General features: G+C 40.8%; 1 protein-coding gene across 3 annotated transcripts in view; it reads left to right on the top strand.

The window, feature by feature from the left end:
- Positions 1 to 13,585, top strand: part of ap2b1 (adaptor related protein complex 2 subunit beta 1) — an 81,419-nt gene extending 67,834 nt beyond the window's left edge. For all 3 annotated transcript variants that reach the window (XM_064981847.1, XM_064981845.1, XM_064981846.1), the window contains 2 exons: positions 6,676 to 6,830; positions 11,320 to 13,585. In XM_064981847.1, coding sequence (XP_064837919.1) covers positions 6,676 to 6,830; positions 11,320 to 11,394 — 230 coding nt within the window. In that variant the 3' untranslated portion in view covers positions 11,395 to 13,585. The remainder of the gene's footprint in view (positions 1 to 6,675; positions 6,831 to 11,319) is intronic.
- The last annotated feature ends 4,093 nt before the right edge of the window (positions 13,586 to 17,678 follow it).

Here is a 17,678-nt window from a genome sequence, read left to right as displayed (position 1 = left end):
CATTGTGTGTAAATGAGATAAGGGAAGGCAATAAATAGGCTATGGTGGCGAAGTAATTACAATATAGCAATTAAACACTGGAATGGTAGATGTGCAGAAGATTAATGTGCAAGTAGAGATACTGGGGTGCAAAGGAGCAAGATAAATAAATACAGTATGGGGATGAGGTACAGTGCCTTGCGAAAGTATTCGCCCCCCTTGAACTTTGCGACCTTTTGCCACATTTCAGGCTTCAAACATAAAGATATAAAACTGTATTTTTTTGTGAAGAATCACAACAAGTGGGACACAATCATGAAGTGGAACGACATTTATTGGATATTTCAAACTTTTTTAACAAATCAAAAACTGAAAAATTGGGCGTGCAAAATTATTCAGCCCCCTTAAGTTAATACTTTGTAGCGCCACCTTTTGCTGCGATTACAGCTGTAAGTCGCTTGGGGTATGTCTCTATCAGTTTTGCACATCGAGAGACTGAATTTTTTCCCATTCCTCCTTGCAAAACAGCTCGAGCTCAGTGAGGTTGGATGGAGAGCATTTGTGAACAGCAGTTTTCAGTTCTTTCCACAGATTCTCGATTGGATTCAGGTCTGGACTTTGACTTGGCCATTCTAACAGCTGGATATGTTTATTTTTGAACCATTCCATTGTAGATTTTGCTTTATGTTTTGGATCATTGTCTTGTTGGAAGACAAATCTCCGTCCCAGTCTCAGGTCTTTTGCAGCCTCCATCAGGTTTTCTTCCAGAATGGTCCTGTATTTGGCTCCATCCATCTTCCCATCAATTTTAACCATCTTCCCTGTCCCTGCTGAAGAAAAGCAGGCCCAAACCATGATGCTGCCACCACCATGTTTGACAGTGGGTATGGTGTGTTCAGGGTGATGAGCTGTGTTGCTTTTACGCCAAACATAACGTTTTGCATTGTTGCCAAAAAGTTCAATTTTGGTTTCATCTGACCAGAGCACCTTCTTCCACATGTTTGGTGTGTCTCCCAGGTGGCTTGTGGCAAACTTTAAACGACACTTTTTATGGATATCTTTAAGAAAGGGCTTTCTTCTTGCCACTCTTCCATAAAGGCCAGATTTGTGCAATATACGACTGATTGTTGTCCTATGGACAGAGTCTCCCACCTCAGCTGTAGATATCTGCAGTTCATCCAGAGTGATCATGGGCCTCTTGGCTGCATCTCTGATCAGTCTCCTTGTATGAGCTGAAAGTTTAGAGGGACGGCCAGGTCTTGGTAGATTTGCAGTGGTCTGATACTCCTTCCATTTCAATATTATCGCTTGCACAGTGCTCCTTGGGATGTTTAAAGCTTGGGAAATCTTTTTGTATCCAAATCCGGCTTTAAACCTCTTCACAACAGTATCTCGGACCTGCCTGGTGTGTTCCTTGTTCTTCATAATGCTCTCTGCGCTTTTAACGGACATCTGAGACTATCACAGTGCAGGTGCATTTATACAGAGACTTGATTACACACAGGTGGATTGTATTTATCATCATTAGTCATTTAGGTCAACATTGGATCATTCAGAGATCCTCACTGAACTTCTGGAGAGAGTTTGCTGCACTGAAGGTAAAGGGGCTGAATAATTTTACACGCCCAATTTTTCAGTTTTTGATTTGTTTAAAAACTTTGAAATATCCAATAAATGTCGTTCCACTTCATGATTGTGTCCCACTTGTTGTTGATTCTTCACAAAAAAATACAGTTTTATATCTTTATGTTTGAAGCCTGAAATGTGGCAAAAGGTCGCAAAGTTCAAGGGGGCCGAATACTTTCGCAAGGCACTGTAGTTGGATGGGCTATTTACAGATGGGCTATGTACAGGTGCAGTGATCTGTGAGCTGCTCTGACAGCTGGTGCTTAAAGCTAGTGAGGGAGATACAGTGGGGCAAAAAAGTATTTAGTCAGCCACCAATTGTGCAAGTTCTCCCACTTAAAAAGATAAGGCCTGTAATTTTCATCATAGGTACACTTCAACTATGACAGACAAAATGAGGGAAAAAATCCAGAAAATCACATTGTAGGATTTTTAATGAATTTATTTGCAAATTATGGTGGAAAATAAGTATTTGGTCACCTACAAACAAGCAAGATTTCATAGTTGAAGTGTACCTATGATGAAAATTACAGGCCTCTCATCTTTTTAAGTGGGAGAACTTGCACAATTGGTGGCTGACTAAATATGTTTTTGCTCCACTGTATGCGTTTCCAACTTCAGTGATTTTTGCAGTTTGTTCCAGTCATTGGCAGTAGAGAACTGGAAGGAAAGGCGGTCAAAGGAGGAATTGGCTTTGGGAGTGACCAGTGAAATATACCTGCTGGAGCGCGTGCTACGGGTGGGTGCTGCTATGGTGACCAGTGAGCTGAGATAAGGCGGGGCTTTACCTAGCCAGTGGGTTTGGCGATGAGTATGAAGCAAGGGCCAGCCAATGAGAGCGTACAGGTCGCAGTGGTGGGTAGTGTATGGGGCTTTGGTGACAAAACGGATGGCACTGTGATAGACTGCATCCAATTTGTTGAGTAGAGTGTTGGAGGCTATTTTGTAAATGACATCGCCGAAGTTGAGGATCGGTAGGATGGTCAGTTTTACAAGGGTATGTTTGGCAGCATGAATGAAGGAGGCTTTGTTGCGAAATAGGAAGCCAATTCTAGATTTAATTTTGGATTGGAGATGTTTAATTTGAGTCTGGACCAGTCTGTCTAACCAGAAACCTAGGTATTTGTAGTTGTCCACGTATTCTAAGTCAGAACTGTCCAGAGTAGTGATGCTGGAAGGGTGGGCAGGTGCGGGCAGCAATTGGTTGAAGAGCATGGATTTAGTTTTACTTGCATTTAAGAGCAGTTGGAGGCCACGGAAGGAGAGTTGTATGGCATTGAAGCTGGTGGTGTAGTATTATGGTATACTAATTAGAGGTCGACCGATTATGATTTTCCAACGCCGATACCGATTCCGATAATTGGAGGACAAAAAAAAAGCTGATACCGATTATTCGGCCGATTTAAAAAATAAATAAATAAAATTTAAAAAATACATACATACATACATACATACATACATACATACATACATACATACATACATACATACATACATACACACACATTTTTGTAATAATGACAATTGCAACAATACTGAATGAGCAATGAACACTTATTTTAACTTAATATAATACATATGGGCTTTTGGATGGGTGTTCTTAAGGTGATTCCACAGGTTGGTGGTATGTTTTGATTTAGCCGTTGCTGACCCCATGTTTACATCTTTATCACAAATAAGACACCTTGCTTTCCCTGGTGCCAATTCCATGTAGTAGTCCCACACTGGTGCTCTGCTTTTCTCTGCCATCTGTAAAACACACACAGCTCTGAAGTGACAATGATACTGAAGAGTCTGCTTAGGAGACAAATACTCTCAACTGTTTGAATAAAAAATAGAGTTTAAGTTACCTGTGATGAATGTTGAAAACAAAAACTGTAATTTCTATATGCAGGAAATCCTATTTTAATAATGGACATGGTAAGAATTGACTACCAAAGTGCAAGTCATAATTCCCATGACACCTTTTAGCAAAATCTGAAAAGCGTTTCCTTCATTCATTTATTCCATAGGATATTCTTAGATTCACTTAAAATAAGGTCTGTGTTTCGTGTAGGTTTACACCACCTTTCCAATTTTATAACTGTGTAGATATCCATAGGACAAGGTAACTCTAATCAATATTGGTTAAATATAAGCGAAGATTTAAAAAATTGTAGTGGATTTATGAAAATATTTAGACAAACGTTACCTTATCCTAGTGAGATTTACACGGGTATTAAAACGCCGAGGCGGTTTAAGCCTGCACCCTAACCTGCACGAAACACTTGACCTTATTTGAAGTAGATCATGACATTCTCTATGGAAGACATGAATGGTAAAATAACGAAGGAAGAAACCCCTTTCAAGTTCAGCCGCAAGTTACAGGAATTCTAACGCGTCGACTATTTCTCTCTAAACCATATACCTTTGACTATTACGAGCCTGCTGCTGCCTGCCATCCCTCAGTCAGACTGCTTTATCAAATATCAAATCATAGACTTAACTTTAATAAACACACAGAAATACGAGCATTAGGTCAAATCCGGAAACTATCACCTCGAAAAACAAAACGTTTATTCCATTCCGTATTTTATCTAACGGGTGGCATCCATGAGTCTAAATATTCCTGCTACATTGCACAACCTTCAGTGTTATGTCATAATTACGGAAAATTCTGGCAAATTAGTTCGCAAAGAGCCAGGCGGCCCAAACTGTTGCATATACCCTGACTCTGCGTGCAATGAAAGCAAGAGAAGTGACACAATTTCACATGGTTAATATTGCCTGCTAACCTGGATTTATTTTAGCTAAATATGCAGGTTTAAAAATATATACTTCTGTGTATTGATTTCAAGAAATGCATTGATGTTTTTGGTTAAGTACACATTGGAGCAACGACAGTCGTTGATTGATTATTTTTTATAAGATAAGTTTAATGCTGCTAGCAACTTACCTTGGCTTACTGCATTCGCATAACAGGCAGGCTCCTCGTGAGGCAGGTGGTTAGAGCGTTGGACTAGTTAACTGTAAGTTTGCAAGATTGGAAGATTGAATTCCCCAGAGCTGACAAGGTAAAAATCTGTCGTTCTGCCTCGTTCCTAGGCCGTCATTGAAAATAAGAATGTGTTCTTAACTGACTTGCCTAGTTAAATAAAGATTAAATAAAGGTGTAAAAATTTACAAAAATAAAATAAAAAATCAGCAAAATCGGCGCCCAAAAATAACGATTTCCGATTGTTATGAAAACTTGACATCGTCCCTAATTAAATTGGCCATTCCGATTAATCAGTCGACCTCTAATACTAATGGCATGACTGGTATAGCAAATCCGAAACATTTGTTACCAAGTTGGCAATGTACTAGCTAGCTAATAAGGGGAATCTCTCATCACTTTAAATGGTCTTTAATCATGCTTTTGATTTTAGTGTGTATCACATTTGCCCAGTAATCAGTGTTTGTCTCTCTTCTTCATTTGAAGACATAGCATGTCAATGTGATAGTGGTTGGATGGTTTCAAAAGCAGTTATTAGAATACAACAGACATCCTTTCTGCCCTTAAAAAGACTATTCGACAATTCACTTTCTGCCTAGAAAATGACATGCCACTAACCACTTAAGTTGCCACTCACATTCAAACAAAGTGGGGTAACAAAAAACAGTCACCTGCCATCTATGACTGACAAGAATTGCTCCAAGGTAAATGGTTAGAGCGTGGGAGCCTTGCCCACCAGAAGTATCCCTGCAGACTATAACCTAATAAAGACACATCGTACAGGAAGATGTTCCACTGCACTGTAGGAGAGATCAACTTCTCTTTTCCACTGTCACTAGTCCTGCCTCTTTCTTTTTTTAACCCTTCTTTTTCTCCTTCTTTCCATTCACCGCCTGCCTCTCAGGACTCCTTTCAAGGCTCTTCGCCTCACCTCTCCACTCCCTCTTTCCCTGAAGGAGACTTCACACAAGCTATTTAATGATAACCCACACCATGCCCTGTTGCCCCCAGACAACAGGGTGACCAGTGCTCAGGACAGGACCTACAATGGGACATGGGCCTCAGGGTCAGCGGTTATGGTAGTGGTAGTTAGTCCTTTGACCTATGATTTTAAGCACCTTAGACCTAGTGTCTCGTGCCATCCCCCCACATCTAGATGTGAGATCTGGAAGTTGTAGTAGCTACTCCCTGTACTGACAGTCCACAATAAGAGTGCAGCATACGCACTGTTAGAAGTTACCCTAGCTCTGTTCCTTCCTTAAAGTCCTACTTAGATCGTGACACTTTTTTTTCCTCACGTAGAAGCACAAAGGAGGGACTTAGCTCCTGCAGTTGTTTTGTGAAGCTAATGTAGATGTATTAGCTGAGCTGCTCCCTGCTGCCAGTAGTTAGCCAGGCTCACAGAGAAACCATTAGAGTTGCCTTAAGGGTAAAGATTGTCTGGGACAGAGGAATAGGCAGCTGATGTAGGTCATTGAAATGTAATGATATATCAGGCAACGTGTGTTGTCTAATATGAGTCAAGAGCAGCGAACAGGATATGATAAAGCTATTATTTAGAATTTTGTCTTACATTAAATTTTAATCTCCATCTTGTTGTATCGAGTCCCTCAGTCCTAGTTTTTAGATGAAGCTGCAAACCAATAATGGAAACTCTTCCTAATCCGTAGACTAGAGAATGAAGCGTCCGAAAATGAAGCTGCTATTGTACAATACCTCAGTCAATAGATAACTCCTCTCTCAGTTCTGTATGTCTAAATGAGTACTGTAAGTACAAAGAATGAATTTGAACTGCTGAACCGCAATACACCAGAGAATGCACTTATCCAATGTGTGCTTAACAGTAGTCAACCTTAGGCAAAGCTTAGCCCCAAGGCCTGTATTCTATGTAGCGCTGATTTCCACCTAGAGTTGCAAAATTCAATTTTTTATATTTTTTATTACATTTTCAATTTAAGGATTCCCTCTCAGCTTATTCCCTCATGATTCCAGAAATCCTTTAACCATGATTCCCCCCCCCCCCCCCCCCACAATGTTTTACATTTCGATCCCAACTTCAACTATATTCCTGACTCGTATGTAATGTGGCCTTGTAGACACGGTGTCGGGGAAGCTGCAGAACGACAACATCTACACCATCGCCAAGAGGACCGTGGAGGGCCAGGATATGCTCTACCAGTCCCTCAAGCTCACCAACGGCATCTGGATCCTGGCTGAGCTCCGCATCCAACCCGGCAACCCCAACTACACAGTAAGACACCCACCGAACCTCAACCCTCCTAATTCAGAACTCACACATATTGAAGAATGTTTTTGTCGGTAAAGGTCTGAAGTGCCAAGCAGAGGGCAAGGTAGCACACTCATATTTCCTGGCAAGGAGGGTTGGCTTTCATACATCAAATAAAACTATACTCATTGGTGGATGATATTCCATTTGTTGACTGTATTAATATTTCTACCCTTCCCTCACTGGAGTATGAGGGATAAACACATTTTTGTGTTTTTTCCCTCCAGCTGAACATACCCCAAAGGCCCTAGACAGCAGCTTCTCTACACTCTCTTATAATAAAGTGCATGTTACATCCAGGAGGTAGTACAGTGGTACCTAGAGATGGTTTATGGAAGTAATGAAAGTTATCGATCTTCTTTGTTTAACACACACCCAGCCATATCCTGTTCCCTCATCATGTGTTTGAAGGAGCCTGTTCATCATCGAGGGCTCATTGGGAATGTCACCTGGCAGAGTAATGGCAGGCCATGAACAAGGTCAAAAGCCCCATGTAGCACTGCTAATAGCTCCTTAAGGCAGGCTTGGTCAGGTGCATCAAGTCTGTTTGTCTAGTGAGTCCAGACTCATAGACAGGTCCTTAATTGATTCCTTTCTTAGCCATTCAAGGACAAACATGCATACATCCTGATGAATGTATTCAGGTGAGGTCTAAAACATATTTTATATTGAGATTTTTTTTACTTTCTTGAGAAATGTCTTGACTCCAGTATCCTATTATTTCTTTCAAGTGCTTTCTTTTCCCTAAGTTATAGTCCTGTACTTTTTCTTTGGTTATGTCACCTCAGAGGAGTCTCTGACAACTCGTCACCGCCTTGATCTCTTCTCTCTTTAGCAGGTCTCTATGGGTCATAGTGTAAAGTTAGAGGTTGTTGTCAGGGAAGATCTGTGAGCTCAGTGATCAAGCAAAAGGCTCTTTAGAAAACAAACAGTGTAGCAGCACACTCATATTTTCTGGCAATAAGGAGGGCTGACATTCATACATCCAATAAAACCATACTCATTGGTGGATGATATTCCATTTGTTGACTGTATTAATTGTAAATGAACACAGCGATAGCCTTCTGTCCTCACCAGATCAACTGTCTATCAGTATTTTCTTATTGTTATTCTTCAAGTAAACCACCTGTCAAAAGCTTGATAGCAGGGAGTGTCACAACACCTAAAATGTGATTATTTGTGTTATGCATTAGCAACAATTCTCGTGTTCATGTGAAGCTCCAGGCAAAAAAATGTCAGCATCAGTAAGCCATGGAGGGTTCCCAGCTCTCTGACCATCTCTATGGCAGTGCTTACCCACTGGTACTCTCCACAGTGGAACTTCAGTGCTGCTGTCCCCAACTGTCAGAGGCTGCTGTGTTCTGCCTGCCACAATCTCTCTGACTGCCTGGCTCGGTGACTACATTAATCTCCAGATTAGCGCCTCCTCACCCTGATTGTTTTACAGGCAGCTATTCAGGCACTGTCTGCTCCCTGGCTTGATTACCTGTGATGGGCGTCTCCTCAAGGAAAAGCCTGTTTGGCCTGGCTGGCCATGCTGTCAGTCTACAGCTAATTGATTCATAATGGGAATTCAACCCAGGGTCCCCTCAGAGCAGTTGTGCTGCTGCAGCCTGTGGATAACAGTGGGATAGGGTAGATTAGTTAGACTCTAGAAAGAGAAAGTTCCTGGGGAAACTTCATTTGCAAGCAAATAAAATCTTGCTTGTGACCAACTGGTTTGAAAGCCGGCTCTGCTATGGGTTAAAAGACTTTTAGCCCGTCAAAGCAGTTGAGAACAAACACTTATCCTATGACGTCAGGGCAGTGGAAGACTGATAATAGAAAGTGAGCTATTGTGATGGCCATGGCTACGTTTTTTCCCCATACATAGATAATATACTGGAGTTAATTCATTGACAGTTAATATCAACCTTTCTGTGTCTCTGAGGACCAGTGTAGGGCTTTGTGCTCCAGTCTATACACACCATTATATACATAGATATTTATATTCCGGACTTTGACATTGCTTTATTTCTTAATTCCTTTCTTTTTATTTTTGGGGATTTGTGTGTATTGTTAGTTACTACTACACTGTTGGCGCTAGAAATATAAGCATTTTGTTGAACCCGCAATAACATCTGCAAAATATGTGTACGCAATAACATTTGATTTTATATAGTACATAAAGTACAACAACATAATTGTTGCTAAGCCACTGAAAGAATGCACCTTGCAAAGGCTTAGCACAGAGGCCGAACATGTTTTCAAAATGGTCAAGGGCTGCTTTTGTGGGGCCAATTTATTGACAGACTCCTCTCAGACAAATACCTTTGGGACAGCATCAAAAGGCCTGTCATGGAACAGTGAGAACATATGGACCAGGCCATAATAACAGGAGAATGTCTGACTACGTACTAGTATTTATTCATGTTGTAAAGAGGAAGTATGAATAGAAAGTGAGACTTGTTTTTTAAATACATCTGTGGAATCCAATAATCAGGAAACGTGAGTAGGGGTGGTAAGATTTTTAAATTAGTCTCAGACTTAATTAGGCCGCTGTCAATAGAAACTGATTAATGCAGATGTTAAATCTGGTCGAAGGAAAATGCATTAACTGATTTAATATACTTTGTAGACATACTCAATAACACTATTATATTATTTTATATTATTGTATTATATAATTTTGTTTACACGAAGTGTCCCGAATGAAGAGAGTTGCAAAGCAATTAAACTGTTGTACAGTGGGTAAGGTGAAGTGTTCAGAGTTATTGAGCTGATAGGTAACCTACAGTGTAGTTGTACAGTGCCTTGCGAAAGTATTCGGCCCCCTTGAACTTTGCGACCTTTTGCCACATTTCAGGCTTCAAACATAAAGATATAAAACTGTATTTTTTTGTGAAGAATCAACAACAAGTGGGACACAATCATGAAGTGGAATGACATTTATTGGATATTTCAAACTTTTTTAACAAATCAAAAATTGAAAAATTGGGCGTGCAAAATTATTCAGCCCCTTTACTTTCAGTGCAGCAAACTCTCTCCAGAAGTTCAGTGAGCATCTCTGAATGATCCAATGTTGACCTAAATGACTAATGATGATAAATACAATCCACCTGTGTGTAATCAAGTCTCTGTATAAATGCACCTGCACTGTGATAGTCTCAGAGGTCCGTTAAAAGCGCAGAGAGCATCATGAAGAACAAGGAACACACCAGGCAGGTCCGAGATACTGTTGTGAAGAAGTTTAAAGCAGGATTTGGATACAAAAAGATTTCCCAAGCTTTAAACATCCCAAGGAGCACTGTGCAAGCGATAATATTGAAATGGAAGGAGTATCAGACCACTGCAAATCTACCAAGACCTGGCCGTCCCTCTAAACTTTCAGCTCATACAAGGAGAAGACTGATCAGAGATGCAGCCAAGAGGCCCATGATCACTCTGGATGAACTGCAGATATCTAAAGCTGAGGTGGGAGACTCTTTCCATAGGACAACAATCAGTCGTATATTGCACAAATCTGGCCTTTATGGAAGAGTGGCAAGAAGAAAGCTATTTCTTAAAGATACCCATAAAAAGTGTTGTTTAAAGTTTGCCACAAGCCACCTGGGAGACACACCAAACATGTGGAAGAAGGTGCTCTGGTCAGATGAAACCAAAATTGAACTTTTTGACAACAATGCAAAACGTTATGTTTGGCGTAAAAGCAACACAGCTCATCACCATGAACACACCATCCCCGCTGTCAAACATGGTGGTGGCAGCATCATGGTTTGGGCCTGCTTTTCTTCAGCAGGGACAGGGAAGATGGTTAAAATTGATGGGAAGATGGATGGAGCCAAATACAGGACCATTCTGGAAGAAAACCTGATGGAGTCTGCAAAAGACCCGAGACTGGGACGGAGATTTGTCTTCCAACAAGACAATGATCCAAAACATAAAGCAAAATCTACAATGGAATGGTTCAAAAATAAACATATCCAACTGTTAGAATGACCAAGTCAAAGTCCAGACCTGAATCCAATCGAGAATCTGTGGAAAGAACTGAAAACTGCTGTTCACAAATGCTCTCCATCCAACCTCACTGAGCTCGAGCTGTTTTGCAAGGAGGAATGAGAAAATATTTCAAACTCTCGATGTGCAAAACTGATAGAGACATACCCCAAGCGACTTACAGCTGTAATCGCAGCAAAAGGTGGCGCTACAAAGTATTAACTTAAGGGGGCTGAATAATTTTGCACGCCCAATTTTTCAGTTTTTGATTTGTTAAAAAAGTTTGAAATATCCAATAAATGTTGTTCCACTTCATGATTGTGTCCCACGTGTTGTTGATTCTTCACAAAAAAATACAGTTTTATATCTTTATGTTTGAAGCCTGAAATGTGGCAAAAGGTCGCAAAGTTCAAGGGGGCCGAATACTTTCGCAAGGCACTGTACATCAATCTATATATTTGCATGTCCTCTCTTCCAGCTGTCCTTGAAGTGCCGGGCTCCTGAGGTTACCCAGTATGTCTACCAGGTGTACTACTCAGTCCTGAAGAACTGAACTCTCTCTCCGTCCACTCACTCACCACCCTCCACTCCATACCTCTCTCCAAGAACAAACAGCAGCTGTTAGCGTTCTAGTCATGCATTATTCCTCTCCACCATCCTTACCTCCATGGGAGAATGTGACATCCCCAGTCCATCCTTAACTAAATGTCTTAATGTCGTAAAATGTGGTTGATGGTGAAGCTCTCCAAAAAATAAACCTTTCATATTCACTAAGCCATCACCCCAACTCTTTGTACTGTATTTCCAATATTGAAAAGTGTAATATCATATATGTTTTTGTGTTTTCTTTTTAATGCTTTATATTCTTCCGTGGTACATTTCCTACTTGCCCAACCATAATCGATTGAGTGCCATCTACCAGGCCTTGCTGGAGCCAGTTGAACCAATTGCTTAGTCTCCATGATGCATCAAGTACCATTTTGAGCCAATATGGCAGTGGTGAGAGCAGAGCCAGGGAACATGAAATAGATTTTAATGCATTAGTGGATTTCATTCTGTTCTCGTTTTAGTAACCACTATGATAAACCACTTTATGGTTGCTATTATTATGTTTGCTCCCGTCTGCTATTCCTTTACTGGTGCTTGTAGGTAGCTGATCATTTCATGCTTCTCATCCCTTTTCTGATTGCTCGACCTGCCACAACAATCAAACACCGCTATAGCCATTCCTAGATTGTCATTCCTAGATTTCCAATAATCCATGTCCTTTTGCTGGTTTTGTGCTGCAGTATTAATGAATATGCCAATAGTGAGTGTGGAATGAGTTGTCCATTCTGTATTGCTGTTCTCATGTTACATTGATTGCAATGAGATAGTATGTATTATTCTTTAATTGTAAGATTGTTATTGATATTCCATTTGCAGCTGTTCATCTAAACAGAACTCAAACCCTTGGTCAAACCCAAAGCCAGGGTCAATATCATTTGATATTTTGCTTAGTAGGGAACAACCCCATACTGTCATCAATGACATGCCTAGTGTATGTGTTTCTATTAGTGTGCTGTTAAAACCACCTCCCTGGCATTGCTTTATCCTGACCATGGAGGATATGTAGTGCTTGCAGCCCACCTAAAAGACCAGGGTCACCCCTCTATGATTATACTGTGCAGTGACCTGGTATAGTTTGTAGACATGAAGTTCTGTACAACTAATGAAAGATTATTATATTACTACCAGAATAAGTGTGCTTGAAATCCATAAAAGAAAAACAGTGGCACTATATTCCAGTTATGTACCAAGTCCTCATATGTGGAAGTCTTATTTTGCCTTTATTTAACTAGGCAGGTCAATTAAGAACAATTTTTTTATTTTCAATGACTGCCTAGGAACAGTGGGTTAACTGCCTGTTCAGGGGCAGAACAACAGATTTGTACCTTGTCAGCTCGGGGATATGAACGAACTTGCAACCTTTCGGTTACTAGCCCAACGCTCTAACCACTAGGCTACCCTGTCGCCCCAGTGATCTAAATATGTTTTATTTATAAATGTATACAAACTGATGTGATTTTAATATGTCTTATCTCTATGAACATTGTTGTTATACCTCTGCTAGTTGAGCTCAAACATTTTAAATGTTTTATTTAAGCCAATGTAAAAAGCAGTCTCAAGGGTACCAATTGTGTTTGTGACTTTAGCTCCTTAGTTGTATTGTTACCATGCATGCTGATGTGCCTGTGAACCTGCTCCCAAGAAATCTTAGTGGTCGGTTTCCCTCACTCTCAAAACGACACTTAGCTACATGGGAAGGTTTGAACTTTGGCCACAGTTTGATTGTATGTGTCCCCAGCAAGATGTTGGGTAACACTTTTTTGGGATAGTCTGTAGAGCATCTAGATGGACTATCAGTAACATTTTAACTATCTACTAACCCTAAACTTAACCCTTACACTTATTCTAAACCGAACCGTAGCCTGGTAGTATGACCAGATGTTATTATAAAGGCGTATTTGGTTCTGGCTTTCCCACCCAGAACTATGTTTGAGAAAAATATTTAATGTACTTACTCATAAGCCCAGCAACCAGAAATAGGCCAACAGAACAGCTGTAGTAAGAAATAATGTGACAACTGAAATGACCATATGTTTTAGCCTTCTCAAGCTAGCCTGTTGACCCTGCATCACTCCTCGTCCCCAACTTGTCACTGTATCCGCTCTTATTTCAATAAAATGTCTGTTATAAACTTATGCAGTGCCTGATGTTTCACTGTCATTGGTTCACAATCCATAATCAGTCCAAAGGTAATATGGCCAGCATGGGGCACAGCCAAATGCAGGGCCGGCATTATGGGCTGGCCCTAGGGGGCATGGCCACCCTACCGTACCTCATTGCCTGTTCAAATAAAGTATTGATAATTTATTTGGCCGAGACGTTCGACAACAAAAAAGCTTTTTAATCTCTGATTAAGTGATGTCATAAGGTGAACTCACCAATTTGTAAGTCGCTCTGGATAAGAGCGTCTGCCAAATTACTTAAATGTAAATGTATCTGTTGGAGTGAAACAGTGACCCTCTATCTCCATACTTGTAGTCCATGTATCTGATGCTGTCTGGAAAAAATAAGTATAGTACGTCATACTTTTTCTGCCCAGACAAAGTGCATTCGGGAAAGTATTCAGACCCCTTCACTTTTTCCACATTTTGTTACGTTACAGCCTTATTCAATTTTCCCTCATAAATCTACCCAAAAAGCACCAAAAAAAAGAAATATGGCATTTACATCAGTATCCAGACCCTTTACTCAGTATTTTGTTGAAGCACCTTTGGCAGCGACTACACACTTGAGTCTTCTTGGGTATGACGCTACAAGTTTGGCACACCTGTATTTGGGGAGTTTCTCCCATTCTCTGCAGATCCTCTCAAGCTCTGTCAGGTTTGATGGGGAGTGTCACTGCACAGCTATTTTTAGGTCTCTCCAGAGATGTTCGATCGGGTTCAAGTCCGGACTCTGGCTGGGCCACTCAAAGATATTCAGAGACTTGTCCCGAAGCCACTCATGCATTGTCTTGGCTGTGTGCTAGAGTCGTTGTCCCGTTGGAAGGCGAACCTTTGCCCCAATCTGAGGTCCTGAGCGCTCTGGAGCAGGTTTTCATCAAGGATCTCTCTGTACTTTGCTCTGTTCATCTTTCCCTCAATCCTGCCTAGTCTCCCAATCCCTGCCACTGAAAAACATCTCCAGAGCATGATGCTGCCACCAACATGCTTCATCGTAGGAATGGTGCCAGGTTTCCTCCAGACGTGACGCTTGGCATTCAGGCCAAAGAGTTCAATCTTGGTTTCATCAGACTAGAGAATCTTGTTTATCGTGGTCTGAGAGTCCTTAGGTGCCTATTGGCAAACTCCAAGCTGGCTGTCATGTGCCTTTTACTGGGGAGTGGCTTCCATTTGGCCACTCTACCATAAATGCCTGATTGGTGGAGTTCTGCAGAGATGGTTGTCCTTCTGGAAGGTTCTCCTATCTCCACAGAGGATCTCTGGAGCTCTGTCAGAGTGACCATCGGTTTCTTGGTCCCCTCCCTGACCATGGCCCTTGTCCCCCGATTGCTCAGTTTGGCCTGGTGGCCAGCTCCAGGAAGAGTCTTGGTGTGTCCAAAATTCTTCCATTTAAGAATGATGGAGGCCACTGTGTTCTTGGGGACCTTCAATGCTGCATGAATGTTTTGGTACCCTTCCCCAGATCTGTGCCTCGACACCGTCCTGTCTCGGAGCTCTACGGGAAATTCCTTCAACCTCATGGCTTGGTTTTTGCTCTGACATGCACTGTCAACTGTGGGACCTTATATAGACAGGTGTGTGCCTTTCTAAATCATGCCCAATCAATTTAATTTATCACAGGTGGACTTCAAGTTGTAGAAACATCTCAAGGATGATCAATGGAAACAGGATGCTCAATTTCAAGTATCATAGCAAAGGGTTTCAATACTTGTATAAAAAAAGAAAAAACAGAAATACCTTATTTACACACAAAATGTCTAAACCTGGTTTTGCTTTGTCATTATGGGGTATTGTGTGTAGATTGACGAAGAAAATGTTTTATTGAATCAATTTTAGAATAAGGCTAACGTAATAAAATGTGGAAAAAGGAAAGGGGTCTGAATCCTTTCCAAATGCACTGTAGGCTATCTCTGAGTTCCATATGCTAATTCCTTTCGCATCCAATGGTGTCCATATGGCAGAGGCTGGTGCTCTTGCATTAGTTGAATTTGAATTTTTTATCATTTTAATTAAGATTTTTATGATTAACCACATAACAATAATTTTGAGAAACAAAAATGTTATTATTGAAATTAAACTGTTCCATGAAAATGTGCATATAAAAATAATCATAAAGGGCACACAGTTAGGTAGAAATGGTAGGATAAACTGTAAACTTCCCCAAACTCACAAACTGCTTATGGTCTTTATTATAACACCCATTAACAAAAAAAACGGGCCCACCTATAGAAATCAAATGCCCCTCCAACTGATACGTTCTTGCGCCGACCCTGGCCAAAGGCCAATCACAGCAGTACATAATCTCTGTGCGTTTTGTCAAAAGATACACAGAATACATAGTGGCTCGCTTAGAATCAAACCTTATTTCACTTGGGATGCTACTGATGTTTCAGGTGCTCTTTTTTCCTTTGGTGGGTAGGCAGTTTAACACTGACAATGTCAGTCTGAATCAGCATTTCTTTTTTTTGTAACAGTTGAATGTCTGGGAGAAAAGCAAGCACAATGGAAGTTACACAGTCTAATGACCAGCATTATCAGTGTTGGAAAAAAGTTTCACACTGATGTGGGGATGGGGAAGAAATCTAGTTTGCAATTAGCAGAGCTATATATAGGCCTATAAAATATGTCTCTGGTAATTAGTTTCTCTAATTCTCTTTAAAATATACAATAGAACGTAGTCACATTCCCATGCAGCGTCAATGTGTATATTGTTGTAAACTCATTGAAAAAAGTCTGAAGCAAAAACATCCGTCATTTCAAGGCCAAACTGTATCACAGAATAAGATCCGACAATGGTATATGTTTGCAAGGTGTGAGGTTGGTGAGTTCACATTAACTGCCTGGCTAAATCACATGAAATTGCACCTGCGAACATAGTAAATGATTGTGAGAGGTGACGTGGACTAGACAGGTATGTGGCACGAGGTTACTTAGCAACAGGGGCAAAATATACTGTTGCTAAGAAACAGCCTCCTTACTGCCCATCGGGTGCAGTGTACACATGTTGCTCAAGCATTCGAGTTCATGCTTTAGATGAAATCGCATGCGCGCACAAAAACCTGTTCATTTCAGATGGAAGATCATGCATGTACTTCTGATGTAAGAGCTCCAGGCATTGTGTAGAAACCACATGGATCTGATTAGTGTTATTTGTAATAGTCTTTAAAAGGCAAAGCATGTGTGCATAAACTGCGCGTAAAATATTGCCGCGCGCACAGTGTCCCTAAATACCCTCAAAACTCCATTAGTGTTCAAATTGACAATTTTAACAAGAGATAGCACTATCACTCAAATTTCAGATACCTTTCTCTGACAAGTCTCTGGCAACCCGTTTCATTCTGGTGCGGAACGTACCTTTCCCTAAAATGCTAAGTTGTTCACTATATTTTGGCTGTCTGATGCTAAACACTGTTGCTACAGCAGACGTGATGTGATGGCCCTACGTCCATAGACTATTACACACTTTAAGGTCTCATCCCGAAAGTAGGCTTGTCTTTGACGAAACCAGCCTGCATGAATTACGTGGATGTACTGAAGGCTTGTGATTTTTGCTGCCTGCAATATATGACGGGCGTTTTGACCGCGTGTCGTCTCTCCACTAACGAGAGAGTAGGTTGTATCTTTAGGACTCTTCACTGTATCCACCTGAGACCGTTATATGTCAGTAAGAAGCCAACGAATGAGGTTCTACACACATCAGCATCACCGCAGGTGTATCTGCAGCAGCACTTTGGAATTTACACCGTACGGCATCGGCACCGCACAATACCTGTGCGCACGGTAAGCATGTACTATCATTTCTAATATTATACTCATATGGAGTTGTTTAGAGTTGCAGCTGCAAGATGGTCTATTTAAATTCATTTTATTCTTAATTTTTACAGATCTACTTGCATATTTTCGCACAAAGTTGGAATGTAAGTCTCATGCGTACGTTTATTTTTGCATTTCATGAAAGCCTATTAGCTAACCATAAAGCCTATCCAAAGATGGAGATATTTGTTTTTTAATATGTGATTGTGCTATTTTTCCTGATCAAACAGAATTTTGGATGATAGTGTTACAT

The sequence above is a fragment of the Oncorhynchus masou genome, chromosome 12 (genome assembly GCF_036934945.1).
Source record: "Oncorhynchus masou masou isolate Uvic2021 chromosome 12, UVic_Omas_1.1, whole genome shotgun sequence".
NCBI lineage: Eukaryota > Metazoa > Chordata > Actinopteri > Salmoniformes > Salmonidae > Oncorhynchus > Oncorhynchus masou.
This window is presented reverse-complemented; position numbering and strand designations above follow the sequence as displayed.